This window comes from Hyla sarda, chromosome 2 (assembly GCF_029499605.1).
Source record: "Hyla sarda isolate aHylSar1 chromosome 2, aHylSar1.hap1, whole genome shotgun sequence".
Lineage (NCBI taxonomy): Eukaryota > Metazoa > Chordata > Amphibia > Anura > Hylidae > Hyla > Hyla sarda.
This window is the reverse complement of record NC_079190.1, coordinates 383,526,791-383,554,390: the sequence shown is the minus strand read 5'-3', so window position 1 is coordinate 383,554,390 and position 27,600 is coordinate 383,526,791. Positions and strand designations below refer to the sequence as shown.

At 45.9% G+C, this 27,600-nt stretch overlaps 1 protein-coding gene across 4 annotated transcripts in view; it reads right to left on the bottom strand.

The window, feature by feature from the left end:
• Positions 1–2,182: 2,182 nt before the first annotated feature.
• The window catches only part of METTL27 (methyltransferase like 27), a 113,287-nt gene continuing 87,869 nt past the window's right edge, over positions 2,183–27,600 (bottom strand). For 2 of the 4 annotated variants that reach the window (XM_056558542.1, XM_056558541.1), the window contains exons 4-6: positions 10,171–10,306; positions 7,795–7,887; positions 2,188–2,756 (exon numbers count right to left, since the gene is read on the bottom strand). In XM_056558542.1, coding sequence (XP_056414517.1) covers positions 2,521–2,756; positions 7,795–7,887; positions 10,171–10,306 — 465 coding nt within the window. In that variant the 3' untranslated portion in view covers positions 2,188–2,520. Of the gene's footprint in view, positions 2,757–7,794; positions 7,888–10,170; positions 10,307–27,600 lie in introns of all 4 variants that reach the window. The other 2 variants (XM_056558540.1, XM_056558543.1) reach the window with 2 other exon arrangements.

Genomic DNA, 27,600 nt, shown 5'->3' with positions numbered 1-27,600 from the left:
AAAGACACTTCGGATTTCCGAGAAGAAGGAGTGTACAGAGGCAGTGACGGGGTCATTGCGGTCCCAGAGCGGTGTGGCCCAAGACAGGGCTTTTCCAGACAGAAGGCTGACTACGAAAGCCACCTTAGACCTTTCAGTGGGAAACTGGTCCGACATCATCTCCAGATGCAGGGAACATTGGGAAAGAAAGCCACGGCAAAACTTAGAGTCCCCATCAAATTTATCCGGCAAGGATAGGCGTAGACCAGGAGCGGCCACTCGCTGCGGAGGAGGTGCAGGAGCTGGCGGAGGAGATGACTGCTGAAGCTGTGGTAGTAACTGCTGTAGCATAACGGTCAGTTGAGACAGCTGTTGGCCTTGTTGCGCTATCTGTTGTGACTGCTGGGCGACCACCGTGGTGAGGTCAGCGACAACTGGCAGAGGAACTTCAGCGGGATCCATGGCCGGATCTACTGTCACGATGCCGGCTGGCAGGTAGTGGATCCTCTGTGCCAGAGAGGGATTGGCGTGGACCGTGCTAGTGGATCGGTTCTAAGTCACTACTGGTTTTCACCAGAGCCCGCCGCAAAGCGGGATGGTCTTGCTGCGGCGGTAGTGACCAGGTCGTATCCACTAGCAACGGCTCACCTCTCTGGCTGCTGAAGATAGGCGCGGTACAAGGGAGTAGACAGAAGCAAGGTCGGACGTAGCAGAAGGTCGGGGCAGGCAGCAAGGATCGTAGTCAGGGGCAACGGCAGGAGGTCTGGAACACAGGCTAGGAACACACAAGGAAACGCTTTCACTGGCACGATGGCAACAAGATCCGGCAAGGGAGTGCAGGGGAAGTGAGGTGATATAGGGAAGTGCACAGGTGAACACACTAATTGGAATCACTGCGCCAATCAGCGGCGCAGTGGCCCTTTAAATCGCAAAGACCCGGCGCGCGCGCGCCCTAGGGAGCGGGGCCGCGCGCGCCGGGACAGGACCGAGGGAGAGCGAGTCAGGTACGGGAGCCGGGGTGCGCATCGCGAGCGGGCGCTACCCGCATCGCGAATCGCATCCCGGCTGGAAGCGGAATCGCAGCGCCCCGGGTCAGTGGATCTGACCGGAGCGCTGCAGTGGGGAGAGTGTAGCGAGCGCTCCGGGGAGGAGCGGGGACCCGGAGCGCTCGGCGTAACAATTGCCTCAATGATGGCTTCATTTTTATTATATGATGGTCGTGGGCATCCAGTCTTGTCCATTCCCTTTCCTCTTCCCCCCCCCCCCTTTTCCTTTGCTTTTTTCCCTATCTTCTCTTCAGGTAATATGTTAGGCTGAGTGCTATTTTATTTCCTCTATTGACATTTGCTAACTTCACTGTTCTTGTAATGCTGTTCACAAGTGCCAATATGTTTATGGCTCGGCAGCATGATGCTGCTGTTCCTTAGGTGTGGGATTTTGTTGTCACTTTGTAGTTCGATCAAAATGTATTTATTACTTATTATTATGTTTTTTTCTTTTAGCGTCGACCTCACTGATGTCGACAGTACGCCCTTGCCATGCCCCCTCCCCACACAGCTCTATAGGGGAGGTGGGGGACACACAAACGCTGCCTCCCCACCTCTCTCATAGAGATACATGGAGGAGGCGTGTCGGGATATCGCAGGGGGTCCCAGCGGTCGGACCCCTTGCAATCAGACACTTATCCCCTATCCTGTGGATAGGGGATAAGTGTATTTAGGCTGAAGATGTCCTTTAATGCTCTGAAAGGAAGGACATTGTAAAAGAGTCATTGACACAATGAGAACAATTTAATTGTAGTGTGGACAGAATATATATGACAATATGTATAAAGTGAGTAACTTTTGTCTGGCTATTCCCTTCCATTATTGTTGGCAGCATATCCCCAGTATACACAATGAGAAGTGCTGCCTACAAATAATTAATTTTAAGGCTGCCCACACAATGTATATACTGGTGCTGTACCAAATCTAGTTAATGGAAAAGCCACACATTTAGGGTTCGTACAACATCTGCTGCATATTTTTGCTGCATATTTTGTGCAGCTGATTTTGCTACCCATTAACTTTAATGGATAGCAAAATCAGCTGCACAAAATATGCAGCAAAAATATGCAGCAGATCCTGTACGTGTGAACGAACCCTAAATGTGTAAAATGCACAACAAACCAATTTAAACTGTATGTTGGTATTATGCTACTCCATTCAGTCTTTGGCTGCATTCACACTACATTTCGTCCATATGGGGACCGGATCTGGTTGGAAATGGGAAAACTGGGCTCCCATATCCCAGACGGACCCGGCCCTGATCTCATTCATTTAAATTAATCGACCGGAGTCAGATAGTGACTCATTTTTGCCCCGTATCCAATTTTCTGGCCAGACTGAAAAAGGCCAGTAAAGGCTGTCCTGCCTACTGGGCCCTTGTAAAGATACACCAACAGTATTTCCATCGGGTATATGAAATGTGAATTTGAAAACTTTTATTGACTGAAAAGTAACCAAAATATAACCATTAATGTAAAGCGATATAGCAACTGTATCAACTGACAATAGAAGGAGTTAGCATTTTTCTATAAATGTATATGACTCCAGGGATATAATCTGATTTATGAGTAATTTCCTTTTCTGATGTGGCCTTCTCCCATTGCTCCACTTCTTGGATCAAGACCTGTTCCCAGAGTCCTTTGTTTTGTAAAGAAGACATTTCTTCTTCAAGTTTAGCTTTGTATCTCAGGTTAGAGATATTACAACGTGTGGTCATGCACACAAAGCCACCTAGACAGGCAGAAAGATTGTATTTAGTTTAGGAGGACATTTCAAATAGATAATGCACGCCTACCATACTGTCATTCGTAAGAAAATTAAAAAATACAGTGTAGTAATCTCCCATAGGATCAGTATGCATAATTATATGCATGTTTTTATATGTTAAATACCTTTTGATCTATGTTTTAATGTGCTCACTCTTCTAGCACCTCTCCTGAAGGCTGGGGGGGGGGGTTCTTCAGGAGCATGATGAACATGCCCCTTCCCCCCCCCACCCACTGCCTTGTCATGAGGTCTGTACAAACATTTTTAGATTTTCATAGCGATGTGTCTAAAGTGCACACTTTACATAACTCTATTGCAGCCATGTGGGACCTATATGGGGCAAGTACACAAGAAAAACCTTCAGTTTGTGCCAACAAATAAACATTTTTACAGTTGCAAAGATTTCTGCCCAAAGTGCATGCTTTATATAGCCCATAAGCAGCCATGTGGAACCTATATGGTGCAAATACGCAAGAAATAAGTTCATAAAATGACCAAAGAGAAATAATTTTGCATATAAATAATATATTGCTCGTCAGTGTGCATGGAAATGCTTTTCTTCTGAAAAGACTGCAAGCTTTCTGATATTCTCCAAAATTCACCAGGACTTTCCAGTAAATAGGTGGTTATTATAATTAAGCTTCTTATATAAGTCTAGCTTCTAGATTTATCAAAACTTGCTCAGAAGAAAAGTTGCTGAGTTGCATATAATAACCAATCAGATTGCTTCTTTCATTTTTGAAAAGGTCTCTGAAAAATGAAAAAGGCAATCTGATCGGTTGCTACGCACAACTCAGCACATTTTCCTCTGGACAGGTTTTGATAAATCTCTCCCATGGTCTATAAGGGAGAGTTGCTGTTGCTGTTATGCAAGTTGGAGTTAGAGCAAAATTGCTAGAGCTTATCAGGATTGTATGTAACACTACAGGCTACTACGTAGATGACTACAATATCCTGTGTGCAGTCCTTACCCATACTTGAAGGACATCTTCCTTGTGAACTTTTCAACTGCTTGAGGGGAAAATACCCAAACCAGGGCACCTTAGCAAATCTGTGCCTGTGTGGACCTCTGATCAGGCAGTTGGGAGTCAACCTATAGAGTTTTCCAAAGTCTTCAAGGATTTTACCATCTTAGGAACCTCCACATGGGTTAACTCCTTAACCCTTTAAGGACGCAGCCCTTTTTCACCTTAAGGACTGAGCCCTTTTTCGCAATTCTGACCACCGTCACTTTACAAATTAATAACGCGAAAACGCTTTTACCGAATATTCTGATTCTGAGATTGTTTTTTCGGGACATATTCTACTTTATTTTGGTGGTAAATTTTCGGCGTTAATTGCATCCTTTTTTGGTGAAAAATCCCAAAATTTCATGAAAATTTTGAAAATTTTGCATTTTTCTAACTTTGAAGCTCTCTGCTTGTAAGGAAAATGGATATTCCAAATAAATTTTTTTTTCTTTACAAAACACAATATGTCCACTTTATGTTGGCATCATAAAATGGACATACTTTTGCTTTTTGAAAAAATTAGAGGGCTTCAAAGTAGAGCAGCAATTTTCAAAAATGTCATGAAAATTGCTAAATCTGAAGGGACAGATGTTACAGAACTACAACTCCCAGCATGCCTGGGCAGTCGAGGCATGCTGAGAGTTGTAGTTTGGCAACATCTGGAGGGCTACTGTTTGGGCACCACTGTAACAGTGGTCTCCAAACTGTGACCCTCCAGATGTTGCAAATCTACAACTCCCAGCATTTGGCTCTCTAGGCATGCTGGGAGTTGCAGTTTGGCCCCCCTAGTGGTTGCCACAGTAAAGATCGATTTACTTTCACTTTCAATTCCCCCCCCCCCCCCACTGTCGATTCCCTACCTGATCAGGATCCTGCAGCCTCCAGCGAAGATCCCAGGTCCCCAGGCATCTTCTCCTGCAGGTACGGCCTCCATCTTCTTCCCAGAGCCCCTGTCCTGCGCTGCCATTGGTCAGAACTCCGTTCTGAGTAATGGCAGGGGATAGGAAGAGATCGCAGCTTTGCGATCTCACTCCAATCCTTTAGGCTGATCGGGGGTGTTGCTGACAACTCCGATCAGCCCTATTTTCCGGGTGATCGGGTCACCAGAGATCCGATCAGCCCGGAATTGGAGAAAATCGCATGTCTGAATTGACAAGCGATTTTCTCCGATCGCCGACATGGGGGGGGGCGATGTGCCAGGGTGCCTGCTGAATGATTTCAGCAGGCATCCGGCTCCGGTCCCCAACCGGCTAGCGGTGGGGACCGGATTTCCCACGGGCGTATGGATACGCCCTCGGTCCTTAAGAACTCGGAATGCAGGGCGTATCCATACGCCCTGCGTCCTGAAGAGGTTAAAGGGGTTATCCACCATAAGGTGATTTTAGTATATATCTGCCAGACAGTAATGGACATGCTTAAGAAGGATCCATGCTTGTCTTGGGGCTATATGGCTATGTTGTGAGGCTATGTTTTTGTGAACTGGAAATTTCCTGTTGGATTTTGTTCTCAAGCTACATATTCCATGTTTGTCACTTTCCTTCCTCCCATTGAAAGACAAATGAGTTGTAATCCATTCAAAAGATCAGTATTTTCTAACCAGGGTGCCTACAGCTGTTGCACAATGATCTCTCTTCCACCCGGTCTCTACACCCATTGAAGCAGGACAGGCACCCTTTGCACACCTTTGGTAGCAGGTGAGACAAGTAAAAGTAGACACAAGGACACTTAAAAAGCAGACCTGGTTTTTTCTTGTTTTATACTGTGGAAAGGTAGCAGTAAAACTGATTAACTATATTAAGTTGTGCTGGGGCTCGCACAGCTCCCACTGGTAAGCGCCCATTCACATGAAGCGTTTAGCATGGTCAACACAGTAATACACTATGGAGCGCTCTTTCTGTTTGTTTTAGTGACTTAAAAGCAGAGGTATAAAGAACAGGAATTTACAGGACTTCACACACAGTATTTCTTTGCTAACATAAAAAGTATAGTAATAAAATAATGTTTTGTTGATCTCTAATCACTTTATACTGTTTCCGTAACTAAAACAAGGCTAAAATTTAATAAAAACTAAGTTATGATGACTAAAAATATAACTAAAATCTATCAACATTTTAGACATTTTAGATAATAATAAGAGAGAAGAGACAATGTGGGAAGAGATCCTATCAGAATGAATCTTTTTGTCTGTATTCAATGTTCCAAGCCATAATACTATAAGTAATAGATTAATAGCCATTAACTTCAGATTAATAGATTAATAGCCATTAACTTCAGGAGTATAGAATCAGTTTGCATTATTTAAGCATTATTCAGAATTTGCATTACACTTTGACGGAACCTAATAGATTTTATTTGACTAAGTCTACTGTAGATGTAGTAGACTAAAATCTTATGGCAGCATACTAAAATTAGTCTGAAACTAAAACAATTTAGATGATAAAAAATCTGTCATTTAAGTGAAAACACAATGACTAAAACTAAATCAAAATTTGCTATCAAAACTAAAGGAGTACTCTGGGATAAGAAATCTTATCCCCTATCCTAAGTATAGGGGATATGTTTCAGATAGTGGTTGGCCTGACCACTGGGCCCCCCCGCAATCTCCCATACGGGGCCACGGTAGTCATTAGCTTCCACCTCTGCCATAGAAATGTATTGAGGGGGCGTGTCGGCTGCTACGTCATGCGGTGGTTGAAACTCGCTATTTCGGCAAAGACCTGAAGGCCCCGTATAGGAGATTGCGGGGGGTACGACCACTGGGGCCCCCCGCGATCTCTCGTACGGGGCCCTCGGCTCTTTGCTTAGGTAGGGGATACGTTTTCTTATCCCAGAGTACTCCTTTAACCCTGTAGAAAAAGGTCAGTAGGGCAAAGGGAACCTTTGTGATCAACACTCTGTCGGGGACCTCTTTTTCGATACCTCTTTTAAGATATATTTCTAGCATAAAATAAACTGTGCCCCTTGAACCAAGTTTTTGATCATGTAAACAACATCTGCCAGTTCCAGACATAGGTTTTTCTTATTTGAGAATACAGAGTCACTAAAGGTGTGATATGTGACTGCAATACATACATTCTGTACAACTGAACCTAGAATAAGGCCGATTTCACTTAAAGGGTAGCTCCCACCATCCTATTTTTTTTTTTTTGCTAGCCCGTCCCCCCCCCCCCCCCCCCGCTAAGGCACTAGCCCTTTCCCTCCTCCCCCCCGCCCAACATACCCCGCTTCCTCATTACACTTGCAGTTACTGCAGAGTCCGGAAGCGGGCATGCAGGGACAGCGGCGGCAACGAGGTGGCGGCGATGTGCGGGAGGAGTGGCCTCCCAGCCAGTGGCCGGGGAGCCAATGCGCTCGCTCCCGCCTGTCTGATTGACAGGCAGGGAGCGAGTGCAGCCTAACTGAAAAAGGACTGATTGCCACTCCAAAATCAGTCCTTTTTCAGTGGCCGGTTTTTAAATGTAAATTAAACCTTTTTAATGAAAAAAAATAAAATAAAAGTATATTAGAGATATGTTGTAGTACATAAGTACTACAACATATCAAAAAATAAAGTTGGTGACAGTGCCCATTTAATAGTAATAGGGGCATATTTTTGCAACAGTATTACAGCTGCATGTTGTAATTTAAAGGGGTTTGGAACAAACTGTTTTGAACGCTAGAACTGGTGCCGGGAGCTCGCGATGTCATAGCCCTGCCCCCACATGACGTCACACCCCGCCCCCTCAATGCAAGTCTACGGGAGGGGGCATGATGGCTGTCCCATAGACTTGCATTGAGGGGGCGGGGCGGGACATAATGAGGGGGTGGGGCTATGACGTCACAAGCTCCTGGCTCCAGTTTGTTCCAAATGCTGAGCAGCGGAGTACCCCTTTAACTGCAGGTCTCATAACCCAAACTGTGACAATTTGGGTCATTAGACCCATGGTCAAGCCATGACTTGTGCCCGTCTTACTCTTGTTTGAAGTGGCCTAAAGCAGTGTGTATATTCTCACCTGGTTTCGTGACACGGAGCAGTTCAGGAATTACTGACACAGGGACCTGTCCATCACTGAGCGCTCCTACTATCATAACTGCATCATACTTTTCTGAAAACAGACAAGAACATATAGGTATTGGTGCATTCTATCCTAAATCCAGTCACACAATGTAACATAATTAGTGTAAGAAATAGCTCTCTGTGCAGTCTTCAGGGTCTACCATAGATATTTGAACCCCTAAGCGTAACATATATGGTTTACATTTACTTAAAGCAAAGCCCAACTTTGATTAACATGTACTATTTAGTCTTCAAATGTAACATCTAGCATATTTATCATAAGTATTTATATGTTGTAGCTCTTTTTATATGTTTTACTCTATATAGGGTATATGTGTGAGAACCTGGTTCAGTATTACACAAGTATTTATTATCATGTGAATTCTTGATGTCAGGGAATACATGAATATATGATGATAATTTTAACATAAATTTAGCCTAATAAACAGCTGCATCGCTAATACCTGCATTCATAGCTGTTAGGGTGGAATGGTGAAGCATCCTTATCTTAGAACAGCAAAGCCACATGTTACTACATGTTAGAACCGTATTTTTCGCCATATAAGACGCTCCGGCATATAAGACGCACCCAATTTTAAAGGAGGAAAATCTAGAAAAAAAAGATTCTGAACCAAATACAATGTAAAGTATAGGACAGTGATCTTCAACCTGCGGACCTCCAGATGTTGCAAAACTACAACTCCCAGCATGCCTGGACAGCCATTGGCCATCCGGGCATGCCAGGAGTTGTAGTTTTGCAACATCTGGAGGTCCGCAGGTTGAAGAACACTGGAGGAGGTAATACTCACGTGTCCCCGCCGCTCCGGACCCGTCACCGCTGCCCTGGATGTCGCCCTCCATCGCTGTTGCCGCATCCCCGGGGTGTCCCCATCGCTCCGGAACGTCTCTCCTTGCTCTCCGTCGCCGCCATCACGTCGCTATACACGCTGCTACGCACGCAACTCCTATTGGATGACGGGACGACGTGCGCGACGACGTGATGATGACGAAGGAGAGCGCCGGCCATGCAGGGGATCCTGGCACAGAGCAGACACCGAGGAGGCAGGTAAGGTCCCTCTCGGTGACCTGTAAGCTGTTCGGGACGCCGCGATTTCACCACGGCGGTCCCGAACAGCCCGACTGAGCAGCCGGGCTAGTGTCACTTTCGCTTCAGACATGGCGGTCAGCTTTGATCGCCGTGTCAGAAGGGTTAATACAGGGCATCACCAAGATCAGTGATGTCTTGTATTAGCCGTGGGTCCCGGCCGTTGATGGCCGCAGGGACCTCCGCGATAGGACAGGCTCCATGATGTGCTCTTCATCTTGCATTACTTATAAGGCAGCAGATATTAGATTGGGGGCACACAGAGGCATTTCGTTACAAAAATTCTCCATGTAGCCTCAGTCTTAGGGTACTTATTAGAGAGGAGCGAACTTACAATTAATTTGATTCGTCACAAACTTCTTGGCTCGGCAGTTGATGACTTTTCCTGCATAAATTAGTTCTGCTTTCAGGTGCTCCGGTGGGCTGGAAAAGGTGGATACAGTCCTAGGAGACTCTTTGCTAGGAATGTATCCACCTTTTCCAGCCCACCGGAGCACCTGAAGGCTGAACTAATTTACGCAGGATAAGTCATCAACTGCCGAGCCGAGAAGTTCGTGACAAATCGAATTTACTGTAGGTTCGCTCATCTCTAGTACTTATCATTCACACAGCCCATATATGTTAACTGTATTTCTGCTAAAGAGAGAGGCAGAGTGAAAAAAACAGATCACTCAAAGGCAACTTTTTGACTTAACCCCTCTGCACTGATTTTTTAGATTTTTTTTATTGTCGATTTGTGTCCTTATTGATCAGAGTCGATCAGAGTTCTTCTTATGACTAGTAATTGTGAGACCAAGGAATCATTGGCACAGCCCCTTATATACATTCTTTATATCTAAAATTCTAAAGGGCTTCAGAATGTGAAGGTACTATAAATAAATATTATTAGAAGAAATTTAGAAGAATTCCAGTTTTGTTATATTTGATGGTTACATCATGTGGCATAGGTCCCCCATGCATCTATACAGCCTGCATAACAGTTCAGTCCGTACCTTAACTTACAGTAGCTCCATAACACAGTGGGGAGATTTTACTGCATAAAACCAGACACAGGTATTTACTGTACCAAGTTTATCACAGTGGTGTATGCTGTGTGATAAATTTGAAACACCAATTTTGAAACAAAAAAACGACACACACTTGCAGTAGATCCTGAACATTTTACATTTAGCAATACATTTAGCAAACATTTTTGACACAGAATGTTGGCTTTTTTTTTTTTTTTACCAGAGTCATATGGAAATTGTGTCTGCCCCAACATGTTCTGCTTCAACTGTTGATACAATCCTTTCTTCTTTGCAACTTCCAGCATTCCTGCACTGCCATCCAAACCATGAAACAGGTTAAAGCCACAGCGCTGTAGCTGGAAACAAAAGCATAATAAAAGCCAAAGCTTTATTTGTAAGCTAGGTGTATTTTTTTTCTTAGGTTGTATGCTTATTGTGTTGATTAATGGTTACCCAAGCAAGACTTCAATTATTTTATCATAGCCACCTTCACTATAAATAAATAACCCTTATACCGTCACACAGAATTTTCTGATTATCTGCAATCAAAAGTGATGTGTGTCTAAACATACAATACCTAACCTACAAAAAAAACTCTTAACAACTCCTGACAACTAAAAAAGTACCCTGAAGATGTCACAGGTGATAATAATTTAAATGGACAATAACTTTTCACAAAGCTTGTGCTCATCTGAGTCTTCAGAACTAAATAATTTATTTATTGTTTTTACAATTTTTCTTTCTTACTTTTACTGACTTTGCAATTCATTGCCTGTTGTTAGGCTTAGTCCTTCAACAGAAAACAGTAAGCAGAGATCTTGACAGTGGTATACTTTATACTTGAAACAAAGTATATGAGAATGCTGCAGCATTTTACATTATCAAATGGTTGAAAACCAGAGACCCCAAATTGAAATGAAAAAAAAAAAAAAAACAGATGTGGAGAACATAGGAGTATTTATTTAGGGTAAATCTGTTGGCATATTGAAATTAATTTAATGATTGAATATTGAGTATTCATATACTGATACATAAGTCACCAACACAAATGCTAGTTTCCCCAGCAGCGCTGGGTAACAAAAAACCCTCATCTGAGACTAGGCCCCACCAAAGATTGTAGACCTAACTCCATCATTTATTGCAGCCCGACATTGAAAATGAAGATAAATGGTTCATGTCAGAATGATGAAGACCCAGAGTAAATCCCTCCCGATCCATATGATGATAGGATTGGCATTCCTTTATTGGCAAAAATTTTTGAGGTGATTTGTTGATGCTTCTACAGCTTCTTTAAAAAAAACTTTTCTTTAAAGGCCCAAAGTAATCTTGGGACAAATAAAAATAAAAAAGAAACAAGATTGAGGCAAAATACATTTAAGTGTTGGAAATCCTGTTTTATCCCTCTAATAAGGTCTAAAGGATATTTGTAGATTTTGTATATCTTATTGCCACTGGAATGGATGATCAAAATTTCAGGAAGAGCATTAGTCAAAAGTATGGCTTCAAGAGTTGGCAAAACTCTTTTCCACCTTAGGCCTTTATATCCAAACCAATTCATACAAAAAGCTTCACCATCAAATGAAAGAATATGACCGGTCTGCAGCTCTCTTTAGGGCACAGTAAATAATGGATTGGCCTATTTTTAAACAGTCTTACCCTTGAAACTTAGAAAAATTGTGGTTGTGATATTATTAAGAATAACTAAGCAGAAAATGGGGTGTGATGTACAACTTAAATCAATTAGACTCTCAGCACTCAACATTTTTAATAGTCTTGTCACTCAGACCAAAAGGAGCAGCCTCTGTTGCGGCACCTATCCTAGAATGAGATGTAAAAGATGAGTCCCTGGACTTACAGAAATTCTAACATTTCTTGAGTACCAAGTTGATTTGAAAAGGAGATAAAGAAGAACCTTCAGAATGAATCAAGAAATATAAACCTAAGCTAGGGCGAACCACTAAATACTTAGCAACTGCAGCCACAGGACAAAGAGGTGAATCTTGCAAAGACCAAATTGTTACACATCTGCCTTTACCTAAGTGGTCTGTTTCTGACCTCCGAATCACTAAATAAACAGTGTTATCCTGCAGAGTAACATCCTGAAAAATAAACCAAAATATGACAATTTATTCACCATTTATTCATTCATAACAAAATCTAACAAGCGAAGATCTGTGAGAAAAGCTTATAAAAATGCTACCTCAAACTATCTGGTCTCATAAACCAAAACCAAAAACAAACCTTAGATAGAAAAGCAACTTAACAAAAATAGAGAAACAGAAACATAGCCACACATCCATAATTAGTGTTTTGATCTACATGCTTCTCAGCATAATTTCAAAAACTAACAGGTTGCTAGTATATGTTACGCCGAGCGCTCCGGGTCCCCGCTCCTCCCCGGAGCGCTCGCAACATCCTCGCAATTGCAGCGCCCCGGTCAGACCTGCTGACCGGGTGCGCTGCAATACCTCTCTCAGCCGGGATGCGATTCGCGATGCGGGAGGCGCCCGCTCGCGATGCGCATCCCGGCTCCCGTACCTGACTCGCTCTCCGTCGGTCTTGTCCCGGCGCGCGCGGCCCCGCTCCTTAGGGCGCGCGCGCCGGGTCTCTGCAATTTAAAGGGCCACTGCGCCACTGATTGGCGCAGTTGGCTTAATTAGTGTGTTCACCTGTGCACTCCCTATTTATACCTCACTTCCCCTGCATTCCCTCGCCGGATCTTGTTGCCATTGTGCCAGTGAAAGCGTTTCCTTGTGTGTTCCTAGCCTGTGTTCCAGACCTCCTGCCGTTGCCCCTGACTACGATCCTTGCTGCCTGCCCCGACCTTCTGCTACGTCCGACCTTGCTCTTGTCTACTCCCTTGTACCGCGCCTATCTTCAGCAGTCAGAGAGGTTGAGCCGTTGCTGGTGGATACGACCTGGTTGCTACCGCCGCTGCAAGACCATCCCGCTTTGCGGCGGGCTCTGGTGAATACCAGTAGCAACTTAGAACCGGTCCACCAGCACGGTCCACGCCAATCCCTCTCTGGCACAGAGGATCCACCTCCTGCCAGCCGAAGCATGACAGTAGATCCGGCCATGGATCCCGCTGAAGTCCCACTGCCAGTTGTCGCCGACCTCACCACGGTGGTCGCCCAGCAGTCGCAACAGATAGCGCAACAGATAGCGCAACAAGGCCACCAGCTGTCTCAACTGACCGTGATGCTACAGCAGCTACTACCACAGCTTCAGCAATCATCTCCTCCGCCAGCTCCTGCACCTCCTCCGCAGCGAGTGGCCGCTTCCGGCCTACGATTATCCTTGCCGGATAAATTTGATGGGGACTCTAAGTTTTGCCGTGGCTTTCTTTCGCAATGTTCCCTGCACTTGGAGATGATTGTCACGATGCCGGCTGGCAGGAGGTGGATCCTCTGTGCCAGAGAGGGATAGGCGTGGACCGTGCTAGTGGACCGGTTCTAAGTCACTACTGGTGTTCACCAGAGCCCGCCGCAAAGCGGGATGGTCTTGCTGCGGCGGTAGTGACCAGGTCGTATCCACTAGCAACGGCGCAACCTCTCTGACTGCTGAAGATAGGCACGGTACAAGGGAGTAGACAGAAGCAAGGTCGGACGTAGCAGAAGGTCGGGGCAGGCAGCAAGGATCGTAGTCAATAAGGTAATAGCAGGAGGTCAAGTACACAGTATGGACAAACACAGTAACGCTTTCACTAGGCTCTAAGGCAACAAGATCCGGCAGGGGAGTGCAGGGGCAGAGATCAGATATAGTCTGGGAGCAGGTGGAAGCCAATTAAGCTAATTGGGCCAGGCACCAATCATTGGTGCACTGGCCCTTTAAGTCTCAGGGAGCTGGCGCGCGTGCGCCCTAGAGAGCGGAGCCGCGCGCGCCAGCACATGACAGCAGGGGATGGGAACGGGTAAGTGACCTGGGATGCGATTCGCGAGCGGGCGCGTCCCGCTGTGCGAATCGCATCCCCGACGGCCATGACAGTGCAGCGCTCCCGGTCAGCGGGACCGTCCGGGGCGCTGCGGAGAGAGAGACGCCGTAAGCGCTCCGGGGAGGAGCGGGCACCCGGAGCGCTAGGCGTAACAGTACCCCCCCCCTTAGGTCTCCCCTTCTCTTTGTCCGGTAACTGCCTCCCCTGGGATGAGGACACCGGGAAAGAATGGAGGGATTCCTCAACGGCAGGCAGTACAGCAGGAGTGGGAATGGGGAGGGAGGGCAGAGGGCGAGGCCTGGCACGGGGCAGTGTGACACCAGGACGGGGGCCATGAGGAGGCACCGATGCTTGCCTGACTGGACTGAGAGGGGGGGAGAGGCACTTCTTATGGCAGGCAGAGTCCATAAAGACTTTAGGGAGACCGGATACAGGGGAACACACAGGGTCACGGCAGGGAGTACTGGGAACCGGTTTAAGGCAGTCCTTGAAACAAGAGGTACCCCAGCTCTTGATCTCCCCTGTGGACCAATCCAGGGTTGGGGAATGGTGTTGAAGCCAGGGTAGTCCAAGGAGAATTTCGGAAGTGCAATTGGAGAGGACCAAAAACTCAATTTTTTCGTGATGAGGTCCGATGCACATTAGGAGGGGCTCCGTGCGGTAACGCACGGTGCAATCCAACCTGACTCCGTTGACCGCGGAAATGTAGAGTGGCTTGACGAGACGGGTCACCGGGATGCGGAATTTATTCACCAAGGACTCCCGAATAAAATTCCCAGAGGCACCAGAGTCCAGGCAGGCCACGGCTGAGAGGGAAGAGTTGGCTGAAGGAGAAATCCGTACAGGCACCGTGAGACGTGGAGAAGCCGACTTAGCATCAAGAGACGCCACACCCACGAGAGCTGGGTGCGAGCGTGCGTTTCCCAGACGTGGAGGACGGATAGGGCAATCCACCAAAAAATGTTCGGTACTGGCACAGTACAGACAAAGATTCTCTTCCTTACGGCGATTCCTCTCTTCCAGGGTCAGGCGAGACCGATCCACTTGCATGGCTTCCTCGGCGGGAGGCCTAGGCGCAGATTGCAGTGGAGACTGTGGGAGAGGTGTCCAGAGATCTAAGTCTTTTTCCTGGCGGAGCTCTTGATGTCTCTCAGAAAAACGCATGTCAATGCGAGTGGCTAGATGAATGAGTTCATGCAGGTTAGCAGGAGTTTCTCGTGCGGCCAGAACATCTTTAATGTTGCTGGATAGGCCTTTTTTAAAGGTCGCGCAGAGGGCCTCATTATTCCAGGATAGTTCAGAAGCAAGAGTACGGAATTGTATGGCGTACTCGCCAACGGAAGAATTACCCTGGACCAGGTTCAGCAGGGCAGTCTCAGCAGAAGAGGCTCGGGCAGGTTCCTCAAAGACACTTCGAATTTCCGAGAAGAAGGAGTGTACAGAGGCAGTGACGGGGTCATTGAGGTCCCAGAGCGGTGTGGCCCATGACAGGGCTTTTCCAGACAGAAGGCTGACTACGAAAGCCACCTTAGACCTTTCAGTAGGAAACTGGTCCGACATCATCTCCAAGTGCAGGGAACATTGCGAAAGAAAGCCACGGCAAAACTTAGAGTCCCCATCAAATTTGTCCGGCAAGGACAAGCGGAGGCTAGGAGTGGCCACTCGCTGCGGAAGGGGTGCAGGAGCTGGCGGAGGAGATATAGTCTGGGAGCAGGTGGAAGCCAATTAAGCTAATTGGGCCAGGCACCAATCATTGGTGCACTGGCCCTTTAAGTCTCAGGGAGCTGGCGCGCGCGCCCTAGAGAGCGGAGCCGCGCGCGCCAGCACATGACAGCAGGGGATGGGAACGGGTAAGTGACCTGGGATGCGATTCGCGAGCGGGCGCGTCCCGCTGTGCGAATCGCATCCCCGACGGCCATGACAGTGCAGCGCTCCCGGTCAGCGGGACCGTCCGGGGCGCTGCGGAGAGAGAGACGCCGTAAGCGCTCCGGGGAGGAGCGGGGACCCGGAGCGCTAGGCGTAACAATGATGTCGGACCAGTTTCCTACTGAAAGGTCTAAGGTGGCTTTCGTAGTCAGCCTTCTGTCTGGGAAAGCTCTGTCATGGGCCACACCGCTCTGGGACCGCAATGACCCCGTCACTGCCTCTGTACACTCCTTCTTCACGAAGATTCGAAGTGTCTTTGAGGAACCTGCCCGAGCCTCTTCTGCTGAGACTGCCCTGCTGAACCTGGTCCAGGGTAATTCTTCTGTTGGCGAGTACGCCATCCAATTCCGTACTCTTACCTCCGAATTATCCTGGAATAATGAGGCCCTCTGCGCGACCTTTAAAAAAGGCCTATCCAGCAACATTAAAGATGTTCTGGCCGCACGAGAAATTCCTGCTAACCTGCATGAACTTATTCATCTGGCCACCCGCATTGACATGCGTTTTTCCGAAAGGCGTCAGGAGCTCCGCCAGGATATGGACTTTGTTCGCACGAGGCGTTTTTTCTCCCCGGCTCCTCTCTCCTCTGGTCCTCTGCAATCCGTTCCTGTGCCTCCCACCGTGGAGGCTATGCAAGTTGACCGGTCTCGCTTGACACCTCAAGAGAGGACACGACGCCGCATGGAGAATCTGTGCCTGTACTGTGCCGGTACCGAACACTTCTTGAAGGATTGTCCTATCCGTCCTCCCCGCCTGGAAAGACGTACGCTGACTCCGCACAAAGGCGAGACAGTTCTTGATGTCAACTCTGCTTCTCCACGCCTTACTGTGCCTGTGCGGATATCTTCCTCTACCTTCTCCTTCTCTACTATGGCCTTCTTGGATTCCGGATCTGCAGGAAATTTTATTTTGGCCTCTCTCATCAACAGGTTCAACATCCCGGTGACCAGTCTCGCCAGACCCCTCTACATCAATTCTGTTAACAATGAAAGATCTGACTGTACCGTGCGTTACCGCACGGAACTTCTCCTAATGTGCATCGGACCTCATCACGAAAAAATTGAGTTTTTGGTCCTCTCCAACTGCACTTCCGAAATTCTTCTTGGATTACCGTGGCTTCAACGCCATTCCCCAACCCTTGATTGGTCCACAGGAGAAATCAAGAGCTGGGGTACTTCTTGTTTCAAGGACTGTCTTAAACCGGTTCCCAGTACTCCCTGCCGTGACCCTGTGGTTCCCCCTGTAACCGGTCTTCCTAAGGCTTATATGGACTATGCTGACGTGTTTTGCAAAAAGCAAGCTGCCTCCTCACAGGCCTTATGACTGTCCTATTGACCTCCTCCCGGGTACTACTCCACCCCGGGGCAGAATTTATCCTCTGTCTGCTCCAGAGACTCTTGCCATGTCTGAATACATCCAGGAAAATTTAAAAAAGGGGTTTATCCGCAAATCCTCCTCTCCTGCCGGAGCTGGATTTTTTTTTGTGTCCAAAAAAGATGGCTCCCTACGTCCTTGCATTGATTACCGCGGACTTAATAAAATCACGGTAAAGAACCGCTACCCCCTACCTCTTATCTCGGAACTCTTTGATCGTCTACAAGGTGCCCACATCTTTACCAAACTGGACTTAAGAGGTGCTTATAATCTCATCCGCATCAGGGAGGGGGACGAATGGAAGACTGCATTTAACACCAGAGATGGACACTTTGAGTATCTGGTCATGCCCTTTGGCCTGTGCAACGCCCCTGCCGTCTTCCAAGACTTTGTTAATGAAATTTTTCGTGATCTCTTATATTCCTGTGTTGTGGTTTATCTGGACGATATTCTGATTTTTTCTGCCAACTTAGAAGAACACCGCCAGCATGTCCGCATGGTTCTTCAGAGACTTCGAGACAATCAACTTTATGCCAAAATGGAGAAATGTCTGTTTGAATGTCAATCTCTTCCTTTCCTAGGATACTTGGTCTCTGGCCAGGGATTACAAATGGACCCAGATAAACTCTCTGCCATCTTAGATTGGCCACGCCCCTCCGGACTCCGTGCTATCCAACGTTTTTTGGGGTTCGCCAATTATTACAGACAATTTATTCCACACTTTTCCACTATTGTGGCTCCTATCGTGGCTTTAACCAAGAAAAATGCCAATCCCAAGTCCTGGTCTCCCCAAGCGGAAGACGCATTTAAACGTCTCAAGTCTGCCTTTTCTTCTGCTCCCGTGCTCTCCAGACCTGACCCATCTAAACCCTTCCTATTGGCGGTAGAGGCCTCCTCAGTGGGAGCTGGAGCTGTCCTTCTACAAAAAAATTCTTCCGGGCATGCTGTTACTTGTCGGTTTTTTTCTAGGACCTTCTCTCCGGCGGAGAGAAACTACTCCATCGGGGATCGAGAACTACTGGCCATTAAATTGGCGCTTGAGGAATGGAGGCATCTGCTGGAGGGATCAAAATTTCCAGTTATCATATACACCGATCACAAGAATCTCTCCTATCTCCAGTCTGCCCAACGGCTGAACCCTCGCCAGGCCAGGTGGTTGTTGTTCTTTGCCCGTTTTAACTTTGAAATTCATTTTCGTCCTGCCGACAAGAACATTAGGGCCGATGCCCTCTCTCGTTCCTCGGATGCCTCGGAAGTAGAGGTCTCTCCGCAACACATCATTCCTCCTGATTGTCTGATCTCCACTTCTCCAGCCTCCATCAGGCAAACTCCTCCAGGGAAGACCTTCGTTTCTCCACGGCAACGTCTCGGGATTCTCAAATGGGGACACTCCTCCCACCTCGCAGGCCATGCGGGCATCAAAAAATCCTTGCAACTCATCTCTCGTTTCTATTGGTGGCCGACTCTGGAGACGGATGTTGTTGATTTTTTGCGGGCCTGTACTGTCTGTGCCCGGGATAAGACTCCTCGCCAGAAGCCTGCTGGCCTCCTTCATCCTCTGCCTGTCCCCGAACAGCCTTGGTCACTGATTGGTATGGACTTTATTACAGACTTACCCCCATCCCGTGGCAACACTGTTGTTTGGGTGGTCGTTGATCGATTTTACAAGATGGCACATTTTATTCCTCTTCCTGGTCTTCCTTCAGCGCCTCAGTTGGCAAAACAATTTTTTGTACACATTTTTCGTCTTCACGGTTTGCCCACGCAGATCGTCTCGGATAGAGGCGTCCAGTTCGTGTCTAAATTCTGGAGGGCCCTCTGTAAACAGCTCAAGATTAAATTAAACTTCTCTTCTTCTTATCATCCCCAATCCAATGGGCAAGTAGAAAGAATTAACCAGGTCCTGGGTGACTATTTACGGCATTTTGTTTCCTCCCGCCAGGATGACTGGGCAGATCTTCTACCATGGGCCGAATTCTCATACAACTTCAGAGTCTCAGAATCTTCTGCTAAGTCCCCATTTTTCGTGGTGTACGGCCGTCACCCTCTTCCCCCCCTCCCTACTCCCTTGCCCTCTGGTTTGCCCGCTGTGAATGAAGTGACTCGTGATCTTTCCACCATATGGAAAGAGACCCAAAATTCTCTTTTACAGGCTTCATCCCGCATGAAAAGGTTTGCCGATAAGAAAAGAAGAACTCCCCCCATTTTTGCTCCCGGAGACAAGGTATGGCTCTCCGCTAAATATGTCCGCTTTCGTGTCCCCAGTTACAAACTGGGACCACGCTATCTTGGTCCTTTCAAAGTCTTGTGCCAGATTAACCCTGTCTACACCAAAAGAAGAAGATACCAGTAAACTAATTTGGATACAAAAATAGTGAATAAACTTTATTAAAGTGCATTATAAAATCATACATAAAATACAAGGTACTATACAGATGAAAGCTACAGAAAAAAGGTAGTGATACTAAATCCACAATGGTAGACAATACAGACGGCAGGGATACAGTCCACAGATGTCAAATTGCAACATGCCCATAAGTAGTAAAAATAAATAATATAACATACATATAATGGATGTATAAAGCTGGTATATGTCCTCAAAGGGGCTATGGGTAAAGTGCAAATAACAAATTGTAAGGCATCTAGCCCTATTCAGAGGTTAGTTAGCAGCATTAGATAACAACGAAGATAAGAGCATGAAAGACAGCATAAAGTAGCAAATACCTGCCATACACCAAAAGGGGAGATCACTACCTGTACCCCAACGCGCGTTTCGCGTATGGGCTTCGTCAGGGGGCGTCCCCTGGGAATCCTGGGAACCTGAGGACAACATCCTAGACAAAAGTCTTGTCCTCAGGTTCTCAGGCTCCAAGAAGAGGGGGAGACCCAAGGGGGGGGGGTACTGTTACGCCGAGCGCTCCGGGTCCCCGCTCCTCCCCGGAGCGCTCGCAACATCCTCGCAATTGCAGCGCCCCGGTCAGACCTGCTGACCGGGTGCGCTGCAATACCTCTCTCAGCCGGGATGCGATTCGCGATGCGGGAGGCGCCCGCTCGCGATGCGCATCCCGGCTCCCGTACCTGACTCGCTCTCCGTCGGTCTCTGCAATTTAAAGGGCCACTGCGCCACTGATTGGCGCAGTTGGCTTAATTAGTGTGTTCACCTGTGCACACCCTATTTATACCTCACTTCCCCTGCACTCCCTCGCCGGATCTTGTTGCCATTGTGCCAGTGAAAGCGTTTCCTTGTGTGTTCCTAGCCTGTGTTCCAGACCTCCTGCCGTTGCCCCTGACTACGATCCTTGCTGCCTGCCCCGACCTTCTGCTACGTCCGACCTTGCTCTTGTCTACTCCCTTGTACCGCGCCTATCTTCAGCAGTCAGAGAGGTTGAGCCGTTGCTGGTGGATACGACCTGGTTGCTACCGCCGCTGCAAGACCATCCCGCTTTGCGGCGGGCTCTGGTGAATACCAGTAGCAACTTAGAACCGGTCCACCAGCACGGTCCACGCCAATCCCTCTCTGGCACAGAGGATCCACCTCCTGCCAGCCGAAGCGTGACAGTATATATTTTGATCAAAAAGTACAAGCCCACTCGCCACGTCAAGGTCCCCTAGTCAGAGTGGGGTAGCGCTGGGCGGTGACCATCGCCTCCGCGACACCGAGCCCACAGGGGGAATAACCCGGTGGCCAGACAGCCCCACTGCTGCCCGACCAAACCCCCAGCTCCGGGCCACCCCACCCCACAGACAAAGCATCACAGCAACAATGGCTGCCACCAAGCAACACAAGTGTGAAAACCTACCCTGCAGGAGACTGCATATGAGTTTCATCTTAGCATTCTCCCAGCCCTCTGGCAGGGAGCACATGGTAGATGTTCACGCTGGTGTGGTGCACTGTGGTGGCCATTGTTGCTGTGGTGTTTTATCTGTGAGGTAGTGTGGCCCAGAGCCAGGGGCTTGGGCGGGCAGCAGTGGGGCTGCCTGGTCACTGGGTCGTTCCCCTTGTGGGTTTGGTATCGTGGGGGCAGTGGTCGCCATCTGGCGCTATGCCAGTGTTAGGTTAGGGACCCACACTGACTAGGTGGCCTTGACGTGGCGAGTGGGCTTGAACTTTTTGATCAAAATGTATACTAACAACCTGTTGGTTTTTGAAATTATGCTGAGAAGCAGATAGATCAAATTACAAATTATGGATGTGCGACTATCTTTCTCTATTTTTGTTTTAGAAAAGAAACTAATGCAGAGAGCATATAAAAAGAGATAGGATGTCTACAATCAGGATTACACTGAAATCTACAATAATAATTTATTTATTTATATAGCGCCTACAGATTCCGCAGCGCTACAACAACCTATAACACTTGTTTTACGTGACAGAAACGTGTAAGAGCAAGCAAACCATTTAATTTAGGAAAAAAGAAATCCCAGTAAAGGAGTTAGCAATAGAAAAGGAAAACTAATGCCTACCTTTAGGCAATGAGATAAAATGCAAAGCCAACTGAACATCAGATAGTTAGGGATTAATATGATAAGAACAGAAAATACACCCCTCTTGCCATGAAAATAAATAATTTGACCACGTTCTAGCTTGGAGAGAGAGAGAGTTCTTAAATGTGTCCAAAATCAAACCCATATCAAGTCTAGAAGATACTTGAGAGAGATAGTTCCCTCTGAATCTGCATGTGGCACCAACTCCCGGAACTTGTGTAACTGAAGGTGAGATAATGAATCCGCTAAAAGATTAACTGAACCAGGGAAATATTTAACTTTCAATAAAATATTTTGCTGTAAACTAATACTAAGGAACACAATAATAGAATGACAGGATCTGATTTGGATGAAAAAGTAGTGATAGCATATACTACACTGCTATTATCTGAATTAAAAAGAATATGCTTTTCTTTAAAATGAAAACCCCATAGGGATACCACCGTTACAAGAGGAAAGAATTCTAAAAAGACTAGATTTTTGGTTAGTCCAGTTTCATGCCAATAGGCATTTACCATCAAAAAAGGTTCCACAGCCTAGAGAACCTGCCTCCAGTTTGACTGCCAGTCACTACGACCATTGAAGGGGTACTACCGGGGAAAACTTTTTTTTTTAAATCAACTGGTGCCAGAAAGTTAAACAGATTTGTAAATTACTTCTATTTAAAAATCTTAATCCTTCCAGTACTTTTTAGGGGCTGTATACTACAGAGGAAATGCTTATCTTTCTAGATTTCTCTGATGTCATGGCCACAGTGCTCTCTACTGACCTCTGCTGTCCATTTTGAGAACTGCCCAGAACAGGAGAAAATCCTCATAGCAAACATATGCTGCTCCAGACAGTACCTAAAATAGACAGCAGAGGTCAACAGGCACCTATGAAAGAAAAATAAACCATCAAAATAAAAACCATGTGAGCTGAATTCTTTGGGAAAAGATGGAATGCTGATTTCATGTCTGCCTTTGACAAAAAGACATGTGTGTCAAACTGTCTCAATACATGAAGGGCAGAATCAAAGGATGCATACGACACTGAAGCATTATCCTTATCCATGACATCATTAAATAAATATTTGCTGGGATAATATAGACTCTTTCTTCAGAATTAATCCCAAAGAGGAAAATCGAAAATTCTCAAATGGTGAACTAAAAATGGACCTGCAACTCTTCTTAAATTTATTTCATCTTGAAACTTTTACACTACAATATCTTTCTGCAACCCAGCTGATATGGAGTTATCAACCCATAAACATCCAGTGCCTAAAATTTCGTAAAGGAATCCAGAAAACAACAATTCAGCATTCCTCCTGTCTGGGTACTGACTCAGGGGGGCATTTTTTCCAAATTGAACTGTCTGTGCCCTTTGAAACAAAATCCATAACCCCTGGCAATTGGTTTAAGTGGCTGGTCTTTTTAAAGGGGTTCTCCGGTGCTGTCACGCCCCCTCCCGTAGGCTTGCATTGAGAGGCGGAACATGACGTCACACGGGGGCGGAGGCGTGACGTCACACGACGCCGGCCCGGTGGTCGCCTGTATATCACATTCATGCATATATCTGCAATTGCCTGCCCATCTGCATTGTGTTTCATTAAAGGCAACACAAACACCCCTATAGAGGAATACATCAGGTGGCCGTTGCCTCTGAAAGAAAATATTTGGGGGCATCATCATACTAGGCCAAAGGCTTATAACTTTATAACCTCAGTGTAGATTTGGATAATTTCTGCTAGAATAGATCAGTCAAATACCAATTCATACCATCAAGAATAGTATCCAGATGTTGGAATAAATGAGAACACAATTCTGACTGTTTTTCACCAAGGATTGCAGAGTATATAAAAAACAGTCTGCAGCCAACTGAGAAAAGAACAAGGGGTGGAACTCTTATGTTCCTCCTCAGATTCCGATTTTTCATCCAGCTATGGTACAACAGCTTTAGAGGAAGGAAGCAATGCCATTATATCGATAAATTCCATGTCTTTTCTTTAGTGGAAACAGGGAAGTGAAAACTTAATGGGGAGGATTTGCAGGAAATAGGCCTCCTTAAAATATGACACCAACACTATAATCCAATATAGGACCACTAGACACAGAACCCACTGTAATATTTCATAACGCTGTAGTGGTAATAGCTGTAGAAACTTCAATACCTGTCATAGAGGTGAATATCACCCTGCATACCTGACCAAGCAGCTATTGGCCAATTAACTCCAACCGCACCAACATCATAAATAGGGGTACCAGGCAACTGATCAAAAATACTCTGCATACCCACATTTACTGCAACCATTTGCATAACTCTAGTAGCCCCAACATTATCAAAAGAGGTACCAGATAAATGTTGTGATAAACCCTGCATACCCACACTAAGGAAAGGGGGCTACTGAACTTGGACTTAGACATTGGCCCTTATTTACTAAGAGTGGAGTGTAGCTTTCTTTGTGGGTTTTAACTCCCTACAATTTATTTTCCACGATATTTACTAAGATTTCCCAACATTTTACGCTTTCCCTACATTTTTCTTTTTTCCCCCCCACATGCTCTGATCTGTAGGGTTTTCCTCAGCTGAAATCCACCACATTTTCTGTGAAAACCTTAGTAAATATGTTGTTTTTTTCTGAAAATGTTGTTGACACGCCCCTTTTCCATGACCACGCCCCTTTTCCAGGTTTTCTTAGTAAAATGGAGAGTCAGTCTGTTTTTTTCAATTCTGGAGCAAATTCTGGAGCAAACAGAATTTCTGCCGCAATGCGCCAGAATCTGGCGCACAACCCTACAAAACATGTTGGGTTTGCAATAGTAAATGTGGGCCATTGTCTTCAACCAATTAAACAATATCTCATTAAAGTAGTGCATGCTGTTAGAACCCATAGAGTTAAAAGGTTCTGACCGGTTCTTTGTTGTTTTTTTGTTGCTGGGTTATGCCCGGCCGTCTGGACTGGTCAGCTGACCTTGATTGGAGCACCTGTTCTGGCTCCATATAAGCAGTCTACTCCCAGTCTTTACCTGCTAAAGAGCTCAGTTTGTACTCCTAGCTAGCTTTTTACTGTTTCTGTAATGTCTGGCATTTTGACCCTTTGGCTCCGCTCTGGTATTAGCGATTTTGTACTTTGACAACTCCTGGTTTTTCACGCAGATAATGGACTCTGACTTATTGTGTGAGTGTGTTAGTTTTGCTTCTGTTTGCCTATCTGCTCCCTACTGTACCTTGACCTGAGTCTGTATTATTGTATTTTATTATTTTGACAGTTTACTCCCCTCACTTGTCTAGGGAGGGACTGTCACCGTGGTTACGGACCTGTTGCCTAGGGCAGGTACGTAAGTAAACAAACAACAAAAACCGTGGTCTCAAATGGCTGGAGGTGCTCAACCCCAAATGCGGTTGTGCATTCATATTGGGGGAGCAAATCCTGCCCTTGTAGTCCGTTGCTAAGGGTGATTCCCAGCATAAAAATGCATACAATGGAGGTACGTAAGTAGGCAGGGATAGGGGAGTGGGCGAGAATGGTGTGCACTCCTTCCCTGCCCAGTCGTGACATGCGTTGTATCCGCTCACTTTAGCCGCCCCTCTCCAGCACACCTCTGCTACGGACTCGCCGGTCCCTCCCTTGGCTATTCAGAAATGTGCAAAAGGATGTGTTCGGTACTCAAGGTATGCAGGTAAAATCAAGCTTGCTTTATTGAAATCTTGGGACAATAGTCACATACAGAACGAGCATGTCTGACGTGTTTCACACCTGCCAGTGCTTAATCGTAGGCTGACAAACACTACAAACCACACTACTAAATTACCTGAATGTGAGGTCACATGACCGCTTAAATCATCAATTAAAACAGAGGCAGTTGGAAAACCTGGAATGGGGCTGAATAATGCAGTTTGCTAGGTAACCATTCACACTGATGCGAAAAAAATAATAATAACAAAATAAAACCGCATAAGTGGCATATTATCCTACATGTAAACCAGGATCCAATAGACCATAAACTACTCACTCCAATGGGGAAAGGACGTGAATCATGTTCATAGAAACAAGAGTTTACCCTGATGTTAATCCTTGGATGGCTGGTATAGCAAAACTGAGAGTTCACCAAAAGTTTGTATATATATATATATATATATATATATATACAGTACAGACCAAAAGTTTGGACACACCTTCTCATTCAAAGAGTTTTCTTTATTTTCATGACTATGAAAATTGTAGATTCACACTGAAGGCATCAAAACAATGAATTAACACATGTGGAATTATATACATAACAAAAAATGGTGAAACAACTGAAAATATGTCATATTCTAGGTTCTTCAAAGTAGCCACTGCTTTGCACACTCTTGGTATTCTCTTGATGAGCTTCAAGAAGTAGTCACCTGAAATGGTCTTCCAACAGTCTTGAAGGCGTTCCCAGAGATGCTTAGCACTTGTTGGCCCTTTTGCCTTCATTGGGTTCAAGTCTGGTGACTGTGGAGGCCAGGTCATCTGGTGCAGCCCCCCATCACTCTCCTACTGTACTGTAGATAGGGTAAATACTTGACCGAGCAAACTGCAATATCATTCCTCCCTCCTTTTACAGATACTTTTAAATACAAATAATGACCTAAATAACAAATTCGAAACAAGGTGGTGTTATGGTCATAAAAGAATGAACATGTTACCGCAATGCAATGTCTCTCATCTCCTATTAAGGGCATGTTACAATCAGGTCCAATCTTCTATTAAGACCCTGCGGGTATCTGGTTTCTAGGAGAAACATCCAATAGGTTTCCCTATTGTAGAGCCTCCTTCTTAAATCACCACCTCTGGGTCCCAGTTTCACTTTCTCATTGCCAGATAATCGCAGGGATCTAGTATCTCCGGTATGTATATCCCTAAAGTGTTTGGAAAGCATGAATATACCAACACCGTTGCACCTGGCATTCCTAAAACGAGTGTTCAATGAATTACTCGTACACCCTATGTACTGAACGTACTTTTTTTTAACCTAGCAACCCCCTTCTGTGAGGATCTCCAGTGGATCGGTCGATTTATCGACGATCTACAAATAATATGGAAGGGAACTGAATCGCGTTTTGTGCAGTTTGTACAATACATAGGAGATAATGATCTCAATCTTGGCTTCACATCTTTTTTCAGTTGAACTTTGGTAAATTTCCTGGATATTAAATTGCATTGTGTGGGAGACAAGATTGAGATTACACCTTTTCATAAAGAAATGGCCACTAATTAAGTGCACCTAGCTTCCTGATGTCATCCTAGACATGTATTACACAATATGCCCATTGGGGAGATGGGCAGGATTAAAAGAAACTGTACAGATATCGAGCAGTTTAAAACAGCAGCAGGAGAACTTTTCAATAGATTCAGAGAAAGAGGGTATACAGAGAACGTTTTGGAGAAAGCTCCTAAAAAGGTAGAGAGAATTGATCGGAGGGAGCTAATAACTTATTCTAATAGGAACAATAGGAGAATAGGTTCCAACACGAAAAAGAAACCTTTCTTTATTACCCCATACAGTACCCAGTTTGGGGAAATGAAACACATTATAGAAAAATATATCCCAGTATTGGAAACAGACCCCATCCTCTTCCATGATGTGAGTCTTAGCTCCAGCCATTCCTCATGTGTCCCAACACTTTGCTCATTCTGTGCGGATTCCTCCAACAAAGACAAGTCCTGTGCAGGGTAAGCTTTGTCCAGGCAAAGCAATAGCCACTCGTGCACTTTAGCCCGCTCTTCAGGAGAGCCTCCATCACGCTGTCTATTCTTCTTGACCTGGCCTTTTTTTAAAGAGGCTGGAGAGATGCAGCAGCTTCTAATTCACTCCTGCAGAAAAAAGCCAATCAGCATCCAGCGTGTGAAGAAACCTAGGACTTATAGCTGGAATGAGATGCAGAGCTAAACCAACCTATAACTGAACTTGATACTATACATAT